The sequence below is a fragment of the Daphnia carinata genome, chromosome 1, assembly GCF_022539665.2.
Source record: "Daphnia carinata strain CSIRO-1 chromosome 1, CSIRO_AGI_Dcar_HiC_V3, whole genome shotgun sequence".
Classification (NCBI taxonomy): Eukaryota; Metazoa; Arthropoda; class Branchiopoda; order Diplostraca; family Daphniidae; genus Daphnia; species Daphnia carinata.
In genome coordinates, this window is record NC_081331.1 from 6,203,497 (window position 1) to 6,220,184 (window position 16,688).

The 16,688-nt window shown below is 40.4% G+C and overlaps 3 protein-coding genes across 7 annotated transcripts in view; 2 read left to right on the forward strand and 1 right to left on the reverse strand.

Moving 5' to 3' along the window:
• Window positions 1-46: 46 nt before the first annotated feature.
• LOC130690815 (stromal interaction molecule homolog) lies at window positions 47-5,015 on the reverse strand. 3 transcript variants are annotated; one of them, XM_057513678.2, is made up of 12 exons: window positions 4,659-5,015; window positions 4,156-4,304; window positions 3,024-3,256; window positions 2,658-2,943; window positions 2,256-2,588; window positions 2,092-2,192; window positions 1,857-2,023; window positions 1,723-1,788; window positions 1,278-1,451; window positions 825-1,122; window positions 615-744; window positions 47-535 (listed from the first exon to the last, which is right to left on the reverse strand). In XM_057513678.2, the coding sequence occupies exons 1-12, from the start codon at window positions 4,849-4,851 to the stop codon at window positions 347-349; spliced, it is 2,319 nt and encodes a 772-aa protein (XP_057369661.1). In that variant the 5' UTR covers window positions 4,852-5,015; the 3' UTR covers window positions 47-346. The 3 variants fall into 3 exon arrangements, with proteins under 3 accessions (XP_057369661.1, XP_057369660.1, XP_057369662.1); XM_057513677.2 differs by having other exon boundaries at window positions 1,278-1,499; XM_057513679.2 differs by lacking the exon at window positions 1,278-1,451.
• A 375-nt stretch (window positions 5,016-5,390) lies between these two features.
• On the forward strand, window positions 5,391-7,631 carry LOC130691049 (uncharacterized). Its single transcript, XM_057513954.2, is given in 10 exon segments — window positions 5,391-5,479; window positions 5,542-5,675; window positions 5,804-5,935; window positions 6,008-6,055; window positions 6,057-6,191; window positions 6,255-6,422; window positions 6,480-6,596; window positions 6,768-7,081; window positions 7,137-7,208; window positions 7,268-7,631. Coding segments are annotated over 10 exon segments (1,479 nt in total). The 5' UTR covers window positions 5,391-5,442; the 3' UTR covers window positions 7,590-7,631.
• Window positions 7,632-12,420: 4,789 nt separating this feature from the next.
• The window catches only part of LOC130690820 (scavenger receptor class B member 1-like), a 96,086-nt gene continuing 91,818 nt past the window's right edge, over window positions 12,421-16,688 (forward strand). For 2 of the 3 annotated variants that reach the window (XM_059496408.1, XM_057513685.2), the window contains exons 1-5: window positions 12,421-12,435; window positions 12,570-12,763; window positions 15,338-15,429; window positions 15,952-16,109; window positions 16,515-16,656. In XM_059496408.1, the coding sequence (XP_059352391.1) occupies window positions 12,598-12,763; window positions 15,338-15,429; window positions 15,952-16,109; window positions 16,515-16,656 (558 nt within the window). In that variant the 5' untranslated portion in view covers window positions 12,421-12,435; window positions 12,570-12,597. Of the gene's footprint in view, window positions 12,436-12,569; window positions 12,764-14,879; window positions 15,136-15,337; window positions 15,430-15,951; window positions 16,110-16,514; window positions 16,657-16,688 lie in introns of those variants that run through there. The other variant, XM_059496409.1, reaches the window with a different exon arrangement.

Consider the following 16,688-nt stretch of genomic DNA (forward strand, 5'->3'; position numbering starts at 1 on the left):
TGGAAGCAACAATGACGAAGGGCGTGTCAACAAAGTATACTTTCAATACCTTGAACAATTTATTCTTATATAATTAAACAGCGACAAAGGCCAACACACAGAGTATGCCTACTTCGAAAATAAAACATTGATCAAAAACGAGTTGTTAAAAATGGGCGCGCGATGTACCAAAACAACGAGGCGATCTGATCCATCGCTTTCTCCATGTTGAAAGCTCTCCCTCATCACACATTAGCCTTTACTTCCAAAGGCTCATTGCTACTTTAGTTCAATGAATAAATAAATTACAGCGTAAAGAGAAGGTAGTAAAAAATTGCGATACTCCTAGCTAACGAAGGAACGGCTTTCAAGTCTTGTTTTTGTTGCGCTTGACGAAACTGGGAAATTGGAATCGTTGCTTCTTTCGTTTGCGATTCTCGTCGTCGTTGGATGGGATGCTCGAGTCAGTTGACACGTTCTCCTCCTGTCCGCTTTCGGCTTCCGCCTGCTGTGCCAACTGGAAGGTCACATCCAGTGCTGACTCGGAATGCGAGTTCTTTGCCAAGATAAAAAGATGTTTACTAAGGTTTAGAATATGAAATTTCAAAATATCAACACTTTTCCAATAAACCAACCTTAAAAACTGGTGCATCATGGCAATCCTGTGAAGCTGTTTTGATTGGAAAGCTTAACCGCGAATTGAATTTGGTGGGTAACAGGGGACTCTTACCTTCCAAACCTTGATTCAGAGGTACAGTCGCTACTCTGAATATCGCACAGCAAAAGGAAACATTTGACCATAATTACATTTGTTATTCTAGACAAATAGAAAAGTTAAGGGTTACTTTTCCGTTGGTAGTAGAGTTTTTGGGACGACCCCTGGGCTAATCTGACAATCGGTTTTGGGAAGAGTGGTTGGTTTGATAGGAGCAACATTAGGTGGAAATACTGTCCGAGATGGAATGGTGGTATCCTCCTCACCGTTCGTTCCAACGGAAATGATTGATCCATCAAACGCAGAATCTTTACTATCTTCTCGTTGCTTTAGACGTTGACGGACGGCAGAATCTCCACTAACCAGAGGCAGCGCAGGCGTTTTAGGCAACTCCGAAAGTGAGACCGATTGAGATACCGGTCCATTGCCTGTAAGAAAAAAAAAATTTACTTTAAGGAAACTTCCACACACTGCTTGACACAAATTATGTTTGCGTAGTTAGAAGTACAAAAGCTAAGCCCTAAGCTGCACGTAAAACACAGGAAGGAAATAAAGGAAACAAATGTTTGCGACTGGACACTACCGTGACTGTTTATGAGGGCGGATGCTGACTCCAGCGAAATACTGCTTTCGCGCTTAAGTAGGGGATATTTCCTATTGTGGGCAGGCTGGCTGGAACGGCTACCATTGCTGTTGTTATTTCGCCCATCCGAAAAGGGCAGGAGAGCGGCGGCAGTGGCGATCGGTGGGCCGGCAGCTGAGGTGAGGAAGACAAGAGTAGATGTCGATACTAATTGCTTCAGGGCTGCATTGCGTTCGATGGGAAAACCAAAAACGAATAACCCAATCACCGAGGAAGAACAAAGCACGATAGGTAGTGACACAAAGAAAACAATCTCCCTCAACAACCAAACCAAACCAAACGAGGGAAAAGCGAGGTTGAAAACAGACAAGGAGAAAAAAGCGATATTATGAGCTATGAAAAAGACAAAAAAGCCGACAATGTCTGCGATTACAATGGTCTGTACCTGTGCAAGAGCTGACTATACTGCCCGCGTCGTCTATATCTTCGTCGAAGGTTCCACCGTGACGAGCTAGTATCAAGTTGCGTCACCCAAATGCTTTATTTAGAATCAGGCTTTTAAACAGTTTTTTTAGTTACAGTGATTGAAATGGACGAAACGTGAAGAGTTCATTCCGCTCCGCAGCAAAGTTTCAAGATAGCTCAGTCCTGGATTGGTAGAAATAGGAAAGCCGCAAAGCGATTCAATCTGCCTCCAGCGCGTAGTTCGCTCTTGCAGGTCTTGTTTGACTTCCATCAAGGACGATCTTGCGATAAAAATAAAACAAGTGAAAAATGCTTGAAGGCTGTGACAGCACAAACAAGGCAGTGATACCTGGCTTCTAATATACTTTTATCGACATCATCGATTGTGCGTCCGTGAGTAGATACAAAAGAAGCGACAAAGCTCGATCGTTTCCGGTTCAGTTTTTCACACTAAAAGCGAAGAAAAAAGAAAACAAGGTTATAAAACTAACGAAAAAATGTTAACGCTATTACGGCATCTTTGGCTTGTTCCAGCTGTTTTTCCGCCTGCAATCGTTTTTTGTTATAAACACGTTGTTCCAGTTCGTAGGTCAACTGCAACCAATGCTGAAGATCAGGAGGAGGAGTCCAGCACAGCCTGTCCTCCAGCTCGCCTTCTGCTCGTTGCAACTCTCCGCGCAGGATGTCGACTTCCTCCCTAAGACGTCTGAGTTCAAGTTCCGCCAGTGGGTCGGCTTGATACAAACTAGCTGTGCTGCCTCGCACCTCCTCCTCCAGCTTCCGTTCCAACTGTTGTTTTTCGGAAAGCGTGATATTTTGCTCCTCGCGGGCGTGATGTAACTTAACCTATGAAAGAAATACCGTCAAAACAAACCCGATACTTAAAAAAAAAATTAAAATTTGTTTATATCCAACTTGAAGTTCTTGGAGCTCCTTTTCTGCTGACGACAGGATTTCCATGTGTTCCATCAATTTGTTAAGGTGTTGTTTCGAATGACGGTTGCTTTTGTACGTATAAAGAGCCCCAGCTAAAGCGAGGATCAACAACGTTACAAGCGTAATGTCTTTGACGTAGTTGGAGCTGTCCTTCGGCGAGCCGAATAAGACCACATCCATCGCTTTAACCGCAATTTTCTGCCGATGGATGGGATCCTTGATGCCGAGCACGCCCGAAATGTATTGCACATTATTCACAGCTAGCCTACGGAAGAAGAGAAGTCGAACAACTTTCAAAAAGCCGGTAACATGCCCAAAAATGGTGTTAGGGGAACTGTTAATCACCTAGGTAATTTGGTACCGTCAATGCCGTGTTGCTGGAACTGGGAGACGTATTGTGGCAGCTGTACAAAATGACTCAGCCACTCGGTAGTTTGCTCGATTGTCCAGTTGTGCACCTCAGAGCGGGTCCAAATGTCCCACAGCTCACGGACCGAAATGTGCATATCATCGTCGCGATGGAAAGCCTTTTGTCGTCGCTCGTGCCCGCCCTCATAGTGCAACTCCTCACGTAGGAACTGCACATTGCCGAAGAAAACAAACGTGAGGATCAATCCGGCAAAGGCAAGCGTGGTAAAGATCAACATTCTCTGACACACAATCGAAATTCTATCCAACGTCCATTCTTGAATTTGGCACGAGTCTTTTTCGTGACTGATTGAAAAATACAAGCGTGGACAGAGTGATCAATAAGACGACTTGTACCGAGCTAGCGCCCAGCTAGGACTAAAAATAAAGTAACAAATTTTAAAATCTTTTCACGCGCCCCGGAACTACGTTAGTTGGGCAAGTCGCCAGATGAAGGGATGAAAAAGAAAAAAGAAGAAAATATAAAACCTACGCGGGAAACACCTCTGTTTTTGACTTCCCACAGCTCAAAATTGAATCTCTTACAATTAGCAGTCGGTAGGTATCAGACGCGGGTGGCCAAAAATGTTGATAATAAACGTTTGGTTCCGTGCTGTTTAGCTTTCGAATCATGATTTAATCTTATTAAGATGCCTCATAAATTTTCATCTATTCTGGTATCGTTACGTAAATGGTCTGAATGGAGAGAAACGATGCAATGCGGGTTGCATATTCTTAAATAAACACAACAAGGTCGGGACGCATGGCGTGATGTTTCGGTGTCTCGCTCTCATTCTGGCTCCCCAGCTAAAACCACGCGATAAACTAGTTTAATGATCAAATAACACAATTATTCAAAATTTCTCTTTCCGCATCTAACGGTCTTCTGCATGTACTAACGCGGCATTATCAACACTCAAAGCATTTTTCTAATCCCGGTTACAGCACATCAACGAGACCTACGCATCCTGCTGATAAGAGCTCCGCAAAAACACCACTTTCCACTTCGAAGTCATATCAGTCGATTTCCGTTTCACTTAACAAAAGAACAAAATTGTATTTTACGTACCTCATCAGATTCCGAAAGGTCGATGTTACCATTTGCGTCGTCATCCAGTTTCCCGTGCAAGGTGCGTATAGCTTCTAAATTGAGACGCTCCGTTTCGGATAATCGAGCGGCCAAACAGGAGTATTCGTCGTGGCACGGTTCAATGTCACCTGTTTGATAAACGTAGAGATATCACGTGTTATTAGACATACCAGTGACGCATACACTATCAGTCAGGTCGTGTAGACTCTTCCATCAGACACACATACACACACACAAAAAAGAGAGAGAAACAGACATCCTTGGCCTCTTTCTCTTCTGTTCTGTTTTCAAGGTGGCTAAGACATTCCATTATAAACTCCTAGGCAACTCACAGCATGAAAAAAAACAAACTGAAATGTCTGTACACCATTTACATCAGATACATTCTCTAAATCTTGTACAATTGATTTTGTCTGCTAGGTAGGATTAGATGAAACACTTTTAGGGTGTTAAGTTTAAGTGGTACTTATGCATAGCCATACCTTGTGTGTATGGTTTCCAGATGTTGACAGCCAATGGAACATTTATTACATCATTCTTAATCTTCTTGGGCGATGATTCTGAACGAATAGCATATGCTTTTTCGCCGTGAACACCGAAAGTGATCACTAACACAAGGCAAAGGATATTAATCAAACATTCACTTAAGAAATATCTGAAGTGTGTTTTCCCCATATCGGAGAACGAATCGTCGGAACTAACAGCTGGATCATATATCACAAAGCCCAAGTACCGAGCAAGTTGGAATCGAGAGGAGAATTCACAAGAAATAGAAACCGTTCATGGCACATCGGACGGGAAAACCACTAGACATCAACTCATGAACTAGCCAACGTAGTCTTTAGTCACTGGTTGCCAACACAGAAGACTGCCATCTAGCGCTAGTATTTTCACCTCTTGCCCTTCGTAGCCACCTGGTTTTAATTTAACCAACAAAAAATAATCAACCACAGACTATGCCAAAGAATTGGAATGAAAATTTATATAAATTTGAAATATGATAATTCTTTTTCGTTATGATTATTTTATGTAAAAAATTTTATGCAGTAAAAATAAAGTAGCTTTTTTGGAAGATGTTTTAAAACTACAATTTGGTTAGCATCACAGAACAACCGGCAGATGGCAACTGCTTGCAGTTTGTTGTCAGCCTTAACATGTGATATTACCAAAATTCAAAATTCCACTTTAACTTCCCTCATAGCTTCATGTACTGCTTACAAAATATGACAATATTTTCCTTTTGAACTGATCACTTATTTCATTGTAATGAACATGAATGCTAATGCAATGATTTGGCCTTTTGGTATCCTTAATCCCATGCTGTTATTGGTAACACTAGTAATCTGTGCATCTCTTTCTTTACAGACAATCAGAAGATTACAAACACAATTTTTGGGTATCTGGACTGCCAAAGTTTGAGGATAGCTGAGCATGTTTGCTTACAATGGAAGATGGCTATATATGATGGACACTTGTGGGAGAAAGTTTATAGAAGAAATGTAAACCTTTATACTGAAAAACTCTGTAGAATGAATTGTAGAAAATTGTTTTTCACTACAAAGCTAGCCACAATCTCCCTAAATGTAAGGATGTATTTTTGAAAATCTTATAATATTTCTGTCTACAGATGCAGTTGCCAGATTGGAAGAAATTGGAGCAAGTACTAAAACTCAGAAATCCTGGTTTATTTCCTTTTCCCTCTGAGTTTGTAATCAACAATTATAAAGAAGCCTGCTGCCACATGGAAGATACAATAAAGGTTTTCTTTTAAATAATGAATACCATTGCTGAAAAAAAAATTAATTTAAAGGACACCCCCTGAATTATACAGGGACTTGAGAGGAAATGGACAAAAGGAATTTATACCATCTCAAACTACAAAATGGAACTTACACCCCCAAAAAAAAAGAACCAGTGAACCTATTTACTTTTCCATGAGTGCGAGTTTGATGGTGAGAGTTTCGCCAACTGGTCGAATCAGCACGAGAAACCGATGGGCACCAGAAGAGGAACAAGTAAGCTATATGAGAGCTATACAAATCAATCCTTAATGCAAACAACACGACTTTCTGAAATAGATTGCTCATCTGTTACCGAACAAAAACATCCCAATCGATAATTTTGACCTGCATCCTATCATCAAGTCAGTTCAGTTTAATGGTGATACTTTCGCTGCAGTTGGTCTTGTCGGCACTAGGAAGATTTTATTTTTATTCAATGTTAAAGAACACGCAGATCCTCTGCTGGTAAAACTTTTGGTATGGCATTCCCATCCACACGTTGTAATCATTCTATTCTAACAGTTACGGTGCTCAGCATGGAGAGGGATTGAAAATACAGCTGCCGATTCAAGTTACACTTTTAACCCAGAAAATTGCATTCGTTTGAAAAACGACGTACTTGTGCTTTGCGGCAAGAAGGTCAGTGGTTCTCCAACAGATGTGATTCAACTGTTTTAGCGTTCAACTTTGTCGTAAATTTTTGTTTTTCAAGCAAAAAAAAACGTTTTCAATCTTGTCACAAATCAAACAGTTTCTTACGTTTCGTTTTTGATAAAAAATTTAATTTATTGCGCTCACCCGATTTTGCAGGTAGCAGGTTTTTCAACGGTAGTCTCCTTGATGAATACGAGAACAAAAGAATCTATGTATCAGAACCTGGAGGTCACAAGCCGTGTAGGGCAACTGTCGGATTTCACGCTTGACGACTGGCGCATTATCCTTTTTTTCGGCAGAAAAGAAAATCCACGTCTACAACAAGTGGATCGGTATATATTACAAATTCGCGACTTGGCTTCCTTTATGCTGCTCAAATCCTTTGTGCTTCCCATTACTCGTTCCCGCGTCTGCCATTTTGACTATTCAAACGGACTCGCCGTCACAGGATCAAACGATAGCCCCATAAGGTCAGTTGAAATTAATTCAACCGATCACGGGACTAATATGGCTCAATTGGGTTAGGATATGGAATGTAGTTAATGGAACTTGTGATGGGGACTTTTCGCATGGCGGAGACAGCCTTTTCGCATTAAAGTATGTAAATTCAAAAATTTATTCCCATTTCTCATCTTAGCCGGATTCCTTTGATATAGAATCATCGCGGATAGACTTATAATCACGTGTGACCACCAGGGTATAATCAAGTTATGGAACTTAAAGGCAGCAACCGACCTGGCCAACCGAGACAATCCATCTCGTCTGTTGCTCCGAACCCTGGATTCCCTGCCATCCCCGTACAAATTTCGCAGAGTCAAAACGTTAGCTATGCAAGCCGACGAGTTCCAGGTAGCGCTAATTCTTCAACACGATACCAAGCGCCCACAGATGTATTTAATGGATTTTTTAGCAAGTGTGCTTAATGATGAAGAACTCGAAAAGAAAACAAGACAAGTTGGCGAAAGCCGTCAGCTATAACTGTATTTATTCCCTTCCATCAAATAGGATAGCAACAATCTTAAGTTTGTAGGGTCATTTGCCTTCAGTAATATTTATTAAGATTCATATCTTATATCTTGTATGTTGTAATGTTAAGCCAATTGCTGAGTTTCCTCCGGTTGAATCGTTGTCTTTGCGCGTGTGAGTTTGTGTAACACGTTTGGATTTAAATGCTTATTCATATTACTTGGTTGTTCAAGAAAGTAAAATGACAGGGCATAACCTGGATACTAATGTTTTGTTTAACCCTGAATTGGAAGTTATAGACTTACGGAGAACATTTTGATTTGTTGTTGTACTCATTTGAAACGGCTATAGTCGTACTGTGAAAAGTTGTTTGGTGCGTTTTATTTTTCTTTCTTTAATTTTTGTACGCAGAAATAAATTTTGTTTATTGCTACATGATTTCTTAATGAAGTTTATTTTTATCGCTGTTAATAAAACGAATTGCCGTTTAGAGAGCTCTTGATCCATCTGGAACTATCATTAGTCATTCGTATACAAAAGGACGTTTCTTGCCAATAATTTAAAGAGCATTTTCACTTCATGTTTGACCGCTTGGAAATGGACTGGAGAACAAAAGACCAAAGCAATAAGCTTTTGATCTTCTCCTTTTTATTCAGTCGGCTTAAATGGCAGCAAAAAATCAAGAGCTGAGGTCATAGACAGCTGACCCATTTAGAACGTGTATTTATCCTTCCAAAAATATGTGACAAGGACAGTTGGGGTCAGGTAAAAATGACCTTTGGCAAAAGACAGGGCTTTGAACTTTCATCAAACAGCCGTTAAATATTGAACCTCGATGTCAAAAGTTTTTCTCCGCGAAAAGAAAAGTGTCCATGAATTAACCGCAGGTCTATTGTTTGCGGCGCTAACAGCCTACGTATAGCGGTAAGGAGCTGAGTAAAAATTTCCCACAAAGATGGGATTTGAGTTGAAGACTAAAACTTCGATGGTCACTTGCTTTATAAAACTCAGCACCCTGGAATTAGGTGGGAAATTCAAACTGTATGAATCCATCACAAAGAAAGACTACGTATTAGATGATATCTAAGTTATGGTTAACACGAAAAAATAAGGTTTCCTGTGGTTCACTATTGGTTATGATGCCCACAACCTTCAAACAGAATAACTTAAACTCCTATTTGATTGCTAGGTGAAGCTGTTTTAGATGTTTATTGTTTTATTGACACGATTTTTATGGCGGGATTATTGCCCACCATAACTGCGCTAAAAGAATTCTGATATTATTGAAAAAGAAATACGAAAAAAATACCAGATGAGGATGTCCGTCCAAGATTAAAACCTTGGGATAAATTTCACTGAAAGACTGATGTCATTTCGCCTCAAAAGAGTGTTGTCAGCTGGTCCGAATCAAATTTATTATTATTATTTATTTATAATTTAGACAAAACCAAAGCTCGATGGATTTACTCCCCATTGTAAGATCTTTAATAACACCAACATTTGCTGAAAAGAAAAATCCAGATAAAAAAATCAAAAGCCATTTACAAAAATGAAAGACCATCTGTGCTTAAAAAATCCTTTCGCAAAACATCTTCACATTTTTATTTTAGCAAAATAGATGATTCAGCGCTTTATCCATTTGAGAGCGATATTTGGTCGAAGGTTGTGGGACAACAAAATGCTTAGAAAAGGACGTCACAATAACTATTAGCGCGTAGACTAATGTTTCGTATACGCAGCAGGATATCAAGAGGAAGTGTGTCCTCTTCGAAATCAAGGCCATGACCTGAAAATATTTTTTCGTTTGATGCGTAATGTCGGTTGGTACTCTTGCACTCATCGAACGGGAAACGCTGAGTCCGTCCTCAAGGGCGGTGTCACTCATTCCATGAATAGGCGTCTGTTGATGTCATTTTATTTTTCTTAACGTATGTTCAGGGGAAATTCCAAACAAATTTTGGGTGTCGTGAATAGAATAATCGGAAGAAAAAAGCAGAAAGGTTTGCGCTTTGCTTGTTAACCCACAACTCGCGATTGAATGCAGTTCGGTCACATTCAAAGAAAGTGAAATTTTCGTTGACTTGAGGTACCATGAAGTAAAAATTAAAAAGAAATTTCAATCTAGAATGTATGTCAGAGCTTTACGTAACATTCGCACCACTTTCTTTTTTTTTTTTGTTAGGTTTTTTTCAACAGGTAACGGTACTGAAAACGGAGATTGGGCAATCGCACGCAGCCAACTTTCGTAGCAGAACTAGCAAAATATTGCCAAAATAGCTGAAAATCATGAATGGCAGGTGGTTAAATCCAATGACCTGCAATTCACTGATCAGATCAAGTCCCATTTGCATTACGATTGTTGGCATTAACCAGCAAAGGAAAGCAAGCGGCAATTAAAGAAGGAAAATTCTCAACAACTCTGTCCCTACAAATCTATATGTCTGATTCAAACCCGAAAGTATAGTCTATGAAAATTAATGTTTCGATGGTGGCTCATTTGTTTCCCCTCGCAAACTGGTGATGCATTTAGTCGCTGTTGCGCCATACGGATGGTGATGGGTTTTCCCCCCAAAGTGTTAATAGCCATCGTAGGTGGTTGGAGGGCAGCCACTTCTTTCTTTTTGTGGTACCTGTCGACACGGGAGCAGGTTTTTAAATCTTGAACCTCAACTGGGTTACTGCCACTCCAAGAGAAATGATAGTCTTTTTCTTTCAAAAATATTCTTCAGTGGAGTAAATGCCGTATAAGTAGTTAATAGCAATACAGAAGATGTCATTATTTAAAGAAAAAGAAATTGAAAATAACCTTGGCAGTTCTTTAAAATTAGTGTCTAAAATTAGTAAGCATACAGAAAAACAAAAGGAGCGGTGGTTGTGCTTTAGTGATTGCATAAAAGGTTATAGCGCAGCGTAGAAAGTGAAACACAAAATAGCTAAACTAGTTTTTTTCATAAAAGAAAGAAAAATTCTATACTAAAGTAAAACTCCAGTTTTGAAGGAACCATTGCTCACAATTTAGCCACGTAATCCACATAAACTACAGACAGCAAGAACCAGGAGGAGATTGATCATCTCGGTCTGGCTATTGATGTCCCTCTAGGTCTTACACACAGCCAAAAAAGCACGGACGAGAAATTTTTGTCCTAAACAACGTACCAACAAACATATGGGGTAATATGTAAGCGTATATGGGGCATGTAAGCCGACGGGCAGGGATAGCGAGTGCTTTGCAAAATAATATGGACTAAATATTAAAAAATATATATATATATATTTAAATAGCATGACTACAAAGATTCGAACCTGTGAAATCAGCACGGCAGCACTGAACTATACCACAGCGCCCTATTTCAATCACTTCATACATCTGTAAGATACCTATTTGAACGAGGGACACCCGAAATTAAATTTGGGATGTGCGGAATGTGCGGTCCTGGCACAATGGTTAACGCCCTCGCTTTATATTCTGTAGTCCCGGGTTCAAATCCCGCCACCTCGAATTTCCAAGCCCTCACTTCCCACCACCCTCTCCTCCCTCCCACCGTCAAGTTCCTACATTTGCGAGTTTGAATCATTGGTGTGATACAACTTCCTGCAGCCAAATCGTGCGAACCGAAAGAAACTCTATAAAGCGTACTAGTTATGACACATTTTCTGGTACGTCAGCAGTGGACCTGCTCAATCTGGTCAATTTTTTTTTAAGCCTGAACATTAACAGTGCAAATTTCTTTTGCTTTACTCCCTTTATGGCACCATGAAAATAGGTTTCTTATGAATATGTGACGATAACCTTGTCACATTCTTATGTACGAAACCCTGATGGTCAATTCATTTTGAAATCGGCCATCAACATGCGTCCATTTTCTGTGGCTGATTATTTCTCGAGGCCGAAGAAGACATTTGATACGATAGCAAATAAAAACTACAGAGCCTCATTCCTCCTTTTTTAATGAAAATTCGTATATCCTGATTACGCTGTCGTCATTCGATCCTGATGGACAAAAGCCTGATCATCCGGCACGGAATGAGGATGACCATTATAGAAGCACGTTTCCCACAATCTCTGCGTGAGTCACGTGTTATCAACTATATGCCACCCTGAATTCTCGTATACCGTAAAAAAAAAACGTCTCTACGCACTTTTATTTTCTATTTTTTTACCTGCTCAAGGTTCTAGTTGGGAGCGTGATGTAACACATTTCGTTATCAGGTTGAAAACTTGGCTTCTCAAATTGTCCAGCCAGTTTGATTCACTCGTCGAACAAACGCAGTCTACGCCGTTGTGTCCGCTGTACAGAACGACGATTGAATGTTAAAAAACTGGTTAGGCCTCAGAGTTCAATGCAGTACGTAATGACATGTGTCGGTAGGAAAGCACGAGAGAGCGAAACGGAGGAGTACAAAACAAAAAACTAGATAGCTGTGGGGTGTGCGATAAAGAGAGCCAGAGTACAAGTGCGCAACGACTGGTGATGTTGGGACTTCATTCGACAGTCACATGTTCATCCTACCGGTTGTGGGGGTTTTCGTTTCGACTGAACCGGTCGTGTTGTGTGTTTCGTACATGTAAGCAGACGTGCTCCACAATATTGCCTTTTAAAAGCTAGAACAGCAACAGCAATATTTGGACAATGCAGTGTGACTAAAAATTAATGTAAAAGTTCTGCTAGTCAACAGTCAAACAACAAGCTACATAGACGTTTCTCAGTATTGTGCCGGTGAGGATTAAATCGATCTTATGTGGTGAATTGAAAGTTTGTTTGTGAATCTTATTTTGATACATAACCTTCGGACGGTGTGTTGCTTATGTAACATAAAAAATCGGACAAACTTTCTAAAAAGAAATACAGCGTTCATTGTAAGTGAGCTTTCCAATATAACTCCACAGACTGTATTTTTAGTATTTCACTGACATCCAAAATCAACAGTTGGAAGCAAAATGTGCGTGATGTAACCGTTTTTCCGTTCCTTTTTGAAAATCTTCATTCACAGGAAAGGGACAAAAGGACGAGAGTGGGGAATGAAAACCGAGGCAGACTGGAAGTACTCGCCCGTCCTTTTATATCGGCCGGAAATTCATCCGTATGATTTTCCCAGGATGAAGCCAAGTTTCCCGAAAACGAGAAGAGCACTTCAGGGGGAGGATTATCTTGTCAGCACGCCAATATTATACTGCTTGCTGATTGGTAAGAAAATTGCAATTGATTTTTCTTCTTTCGGAGCAATAACGTCTAAGACGAGTTGATCACGTACGTTCAACCTTTGTATGTTACCTGACATGCATTCATACTGAGATTGGCTTGTAATCATTTAGTGTCAAGGTTATGCTTTATCCGTTCCTCTGCTTCGACTTTGTTTGTTGTTTTAAACTACTTTTGAATTGGTGTACTGAGTACGTTTTGAATTAATGTTAAGATAAGTAAGACAGATGTAGTACAGGCTTATGACCGAAAATGTGTTTTTTTAAGGAGTCAAAGTGCATTGAAGATCTCATTATCGTATGACATAACAAAAGCGATAAGTCTATTCGGCTCTAATCACATCACGTTAGCTTGTGCGCTGATAAGTAATATAGGTGAACTTCGTTCCAGGACGTGAATGAAGGTGCGGTATTGATTTAGATTGACGACGCCAAAGTCTTTGCTTTAAATTTTGCGCAAAACCTTAGTAAATTGATATTCATGAAACTTCCATAGCATTAGGAGCCGTAGGTATCAACAGTTTTTAATATTTTTTTTTTGCCAAACATGCGGGGATTACCAGTCGGCAAGCGAGAAAAGTTTCACTTTCGTTTTGTGGTAATTGTGTTTTTTGAAGAATTTTCACGAAAAAGTACTCCCAACGTTTAAAAACTTGCTCGCTAGATGGCAATAGGTAAACAGTGCCGCGTATTTGATTTAAGCTGGCGTAACGTGCTTAGTAAAAAGCGTTAACAATTTCGAGCATACCGTTATTATTCAATACGACTGTTGTCAAGGTGTTCGATCAAAGCATTTGTCTATCCTGATATCTATCCGTCATTCCTTCTGTCTTGACATCTCAATTTGATGATGCGCCTTTGTTACGCGACAAGAGAAAGCAAGAGAAAATGAATGAAAGAGACAATTGAACGACAGAACTACCTTCTACACTATCCTGTTGAAATTGTTGGACTGTGCAAGCTTGATTTTGAACAATTATTTTCCATTATTGCTTAATTTAGGCAATCGAAATTGACTTTCACGTCAGCAGGTTTCTTACTTAGTCGTGAGTTCAACTCTCATTAGTGCCACCCTAATTTTTTAGTCAAGAAATTCATAGCAAGTCAACTGATATAAACTTGACTTTTCAACATCTTTTGTTTTAAATTTTATCGCTTTTTTTTTGGCCTAAAATCTGGTTGCTTTCGTTCCATGTGTAAAAACTTAACGGTAATTCAATACGTTGGAAATAATCAAAGTTAAAACCGAAAAAAAACTGTTGTAAATCTCATTATTTTTGAAATTTACGGTGGGCAAGGCGCGGTTTGAAAGTGAGTTCATCTTGAAGGAGAGCGTAGGGAGGGCGTTCTTATGGCGTTGGGTTCGTTTCCCTTTTTTCTGATTTTCCTGGGCAAAGAGCGCGCACAGGTGAGCGTCAGACCCTACCATTTCATTGTTGGCCTCGGGGCGTCTTTTGCGGCTCAGGTGAGTTCAAGGTTTTTCAAAACCGTTTGGTCTTTCGAGAATAAAGAAGACGAAGAAGTGGAAGAAGGGGGAAAAGTCTGATGAGAAGACGTAAACCATTAAAACTGCCGCGCCTCTTTCTCAGTAACGTCCACCAAACATGAAAATCGAACCCCAATGATTAGATTTTTCCCCGTAGACATTAACTTCCTCGACGTAACAAAGCGTTGGTGTTAAAGTAGCTCTGAAAGTCGAAACAGAAGATCCACAATTGAGACGACAAAGTTGACTTGAAATGGAGATTTTGACAGTAAAATTTGTCGCCTAGTCACTTAATTATTTGGCCGCATCCCTTGAACTGTGAATGCTTTCCTCGTCCAACGCCCGATAGAAATCTTGGGTCCATTTTTTATTTGTTTGTGGATGTCGAGGCGAAAATGTAACCTTGAGTCCCTGCTAACCCAAACGATTTCCCAAAAACATGAAAAACTGACCAGAAAACATTAGCTTTTTCTTATGTTAGAAAAATACAACCCACCCCTCCACTGCGTGCCCCCCAATTTCTTTTTTTTCTATTCTTCTCTGCTGTGCGGTGGCGCTGTCAGTCGCTCACGGACTCGAGGGGGAGAGTGTATCGAAGGCATATTCTAACCTACCGGCAGTCGGTAGCTGAGGGTTCCAACGGTCGGTCGGGCGCTTAACTCGACTTTCTTGTCAAATCAATTCGTCTCCCTCTTTTTTTTTGTGTTTTATCTCGTCTTTTTTTCGTTCTTGTTTTGTGTGTTCGTGTGTGTCGGTGAACTTTGTGTGTCTGTCCAAGTGTCTCGATTTCGGATTCAACAGACGTCTCGATTAATTAATAGTAAGAAAGATAAAAACGTGCGGCTTCAACATGCGGCGAGCCATCTGCAGTGGTAAGAGCTTCGATTTGCGATAGCAAACAGTATATCGTCCATTTGACATAAATATCGAATTCAGTCTCGAGTTGGGATGGAAGTTGATCATTCTCAAATCCTGCTGCGTTGACTGCTGCAACGATTACGTCTCAAAAACCCATATCCAATTACGGCGTTTCCAAATGGTTTATCAATCCGCATTTTTTGCTATTGCTTTCAGGAATCCTTGCTGTAAGCGCCATCCTGCTTATCGTGATGGGAATTTTGGTGACCATGTTCTTTTCCCAGATCATCGACAATATTATTTACAAGGTAAACTTTTAACCACATTTGTAATCAGCTGTTTGACGGTCGTCTGCTATGGCACTCTCGCTCGGTGTTTTACTATCTCCATCGACGAAATGGCCAGCATTTGTCTTTTGTTTTCTGATGTCACGGTCCTTTCGTTTTCTTCGAAGTACAAAAGAGTCTCAGAGAGGCAAGAGGAGATGCCAAAGAGAAAATAGGTCAACAACTGAGGGAGACTGCCTAACTTTCACTCTTAAAAAAAGCCAAGGGGAGAAGCTGGAGAAAAACTTTCTCTGTTTTGGGTGCGACCTTATCATGTTATCGGTCTCAAATCGTAGTTCCAACGAGTTTTCTTAAAGTCTTTTCAAATCTCTGGCGGATAATCTCTTAGTGGAATTTCCTGTTGAACTGGTTAACAATAATTACGTGGAATCAAATCATTGGAAACACGACAAGCGTTGACCTCAATGAGACTTTCCCTTTTTTTCATATGCAATACTAAAAATGTCATCGTCATGATTGTTTTCTTTTTTTTTTCTTTAACAGGAGCTGGTCTTGAAAGTCGGGGGCGAGACATACGAAATGTGGCGCAAGCCGCCCGTCGAGCCACAGATGAAGGTTTACTTCTTCAACGTTACCAATCCGAGGGATTTCCTTCAAGGCGAAAAGCCTGTCTTCCGCGAAATTGGACCCTATGTCTACAGGTAAGCAAATTAAGCCTCTTTTATTTACTCAGTTCCCTCGCTCACTTTCCGTAAAAACAAAAACAGCTGTTGGATGGGTGGGTTTCATCACCTTGTACTACAATAACTGTTCCAAGGTCCTTGTTTCGTTCTCCCTGGTGGTTTGTAATTTAAAGCGACAAAATTTCTCGTCGGAGAAAACCTTATACCAAGTAATATTAGTACGAAAATCCAGACGAAGTGTTGAATGTTGACGTTACGCACGGAGGATGACGTGCCGTCCAGGTGTGTTTTGTGGGCGTACAGTTTGCACACATTTGAGTACGGGGAAATTTTGTGTTGTGACGTCAAGGGCCATTTCGCCACAACTCCTTTTTAAATAGTTGAACCTGAAATTGACGGGGTTTTTCCCTTTGTTTTTTGCAGTGAAAAATGGGAGAAGGTTAATTTCACGTGGCATCCAAACGGAACCGTTTCTTACCAGCCGACCAAAAAGTTCTTTTTTAACCGGGAGCAGTCCTACGGCGACGAGTCTGATTTAGTGCAGTCACTCAACATTCCACTCATCGTACGTTCTCTCTCTTTTTCCCACATTTAATA

Bases quoted from the DNA above. Each gene is read 5' to 3' on its own strand.
- LOC130690815 (XM_057513677.2), bottom strand. From the start codon at position 4,851: ATGGGGAAAACACACTTCAGATATTTCTTAAGTGAATGTTTGATTAAT. The intron at 3,257-4,155 runs GTACGTAAAATA...GGCAATGTGCAG, and splicing joins ACCTTTCGGAATCTGATGAG to TTCCTACGTGAGGAGTTGCA. The intron at 2,589-2,657 runs GTTGGATATAAA...TTTCTTTCATAG, and splicing joins AGGAGCTCCAAGAACTTCAA to GTTAAGTTACATCACGCCCG.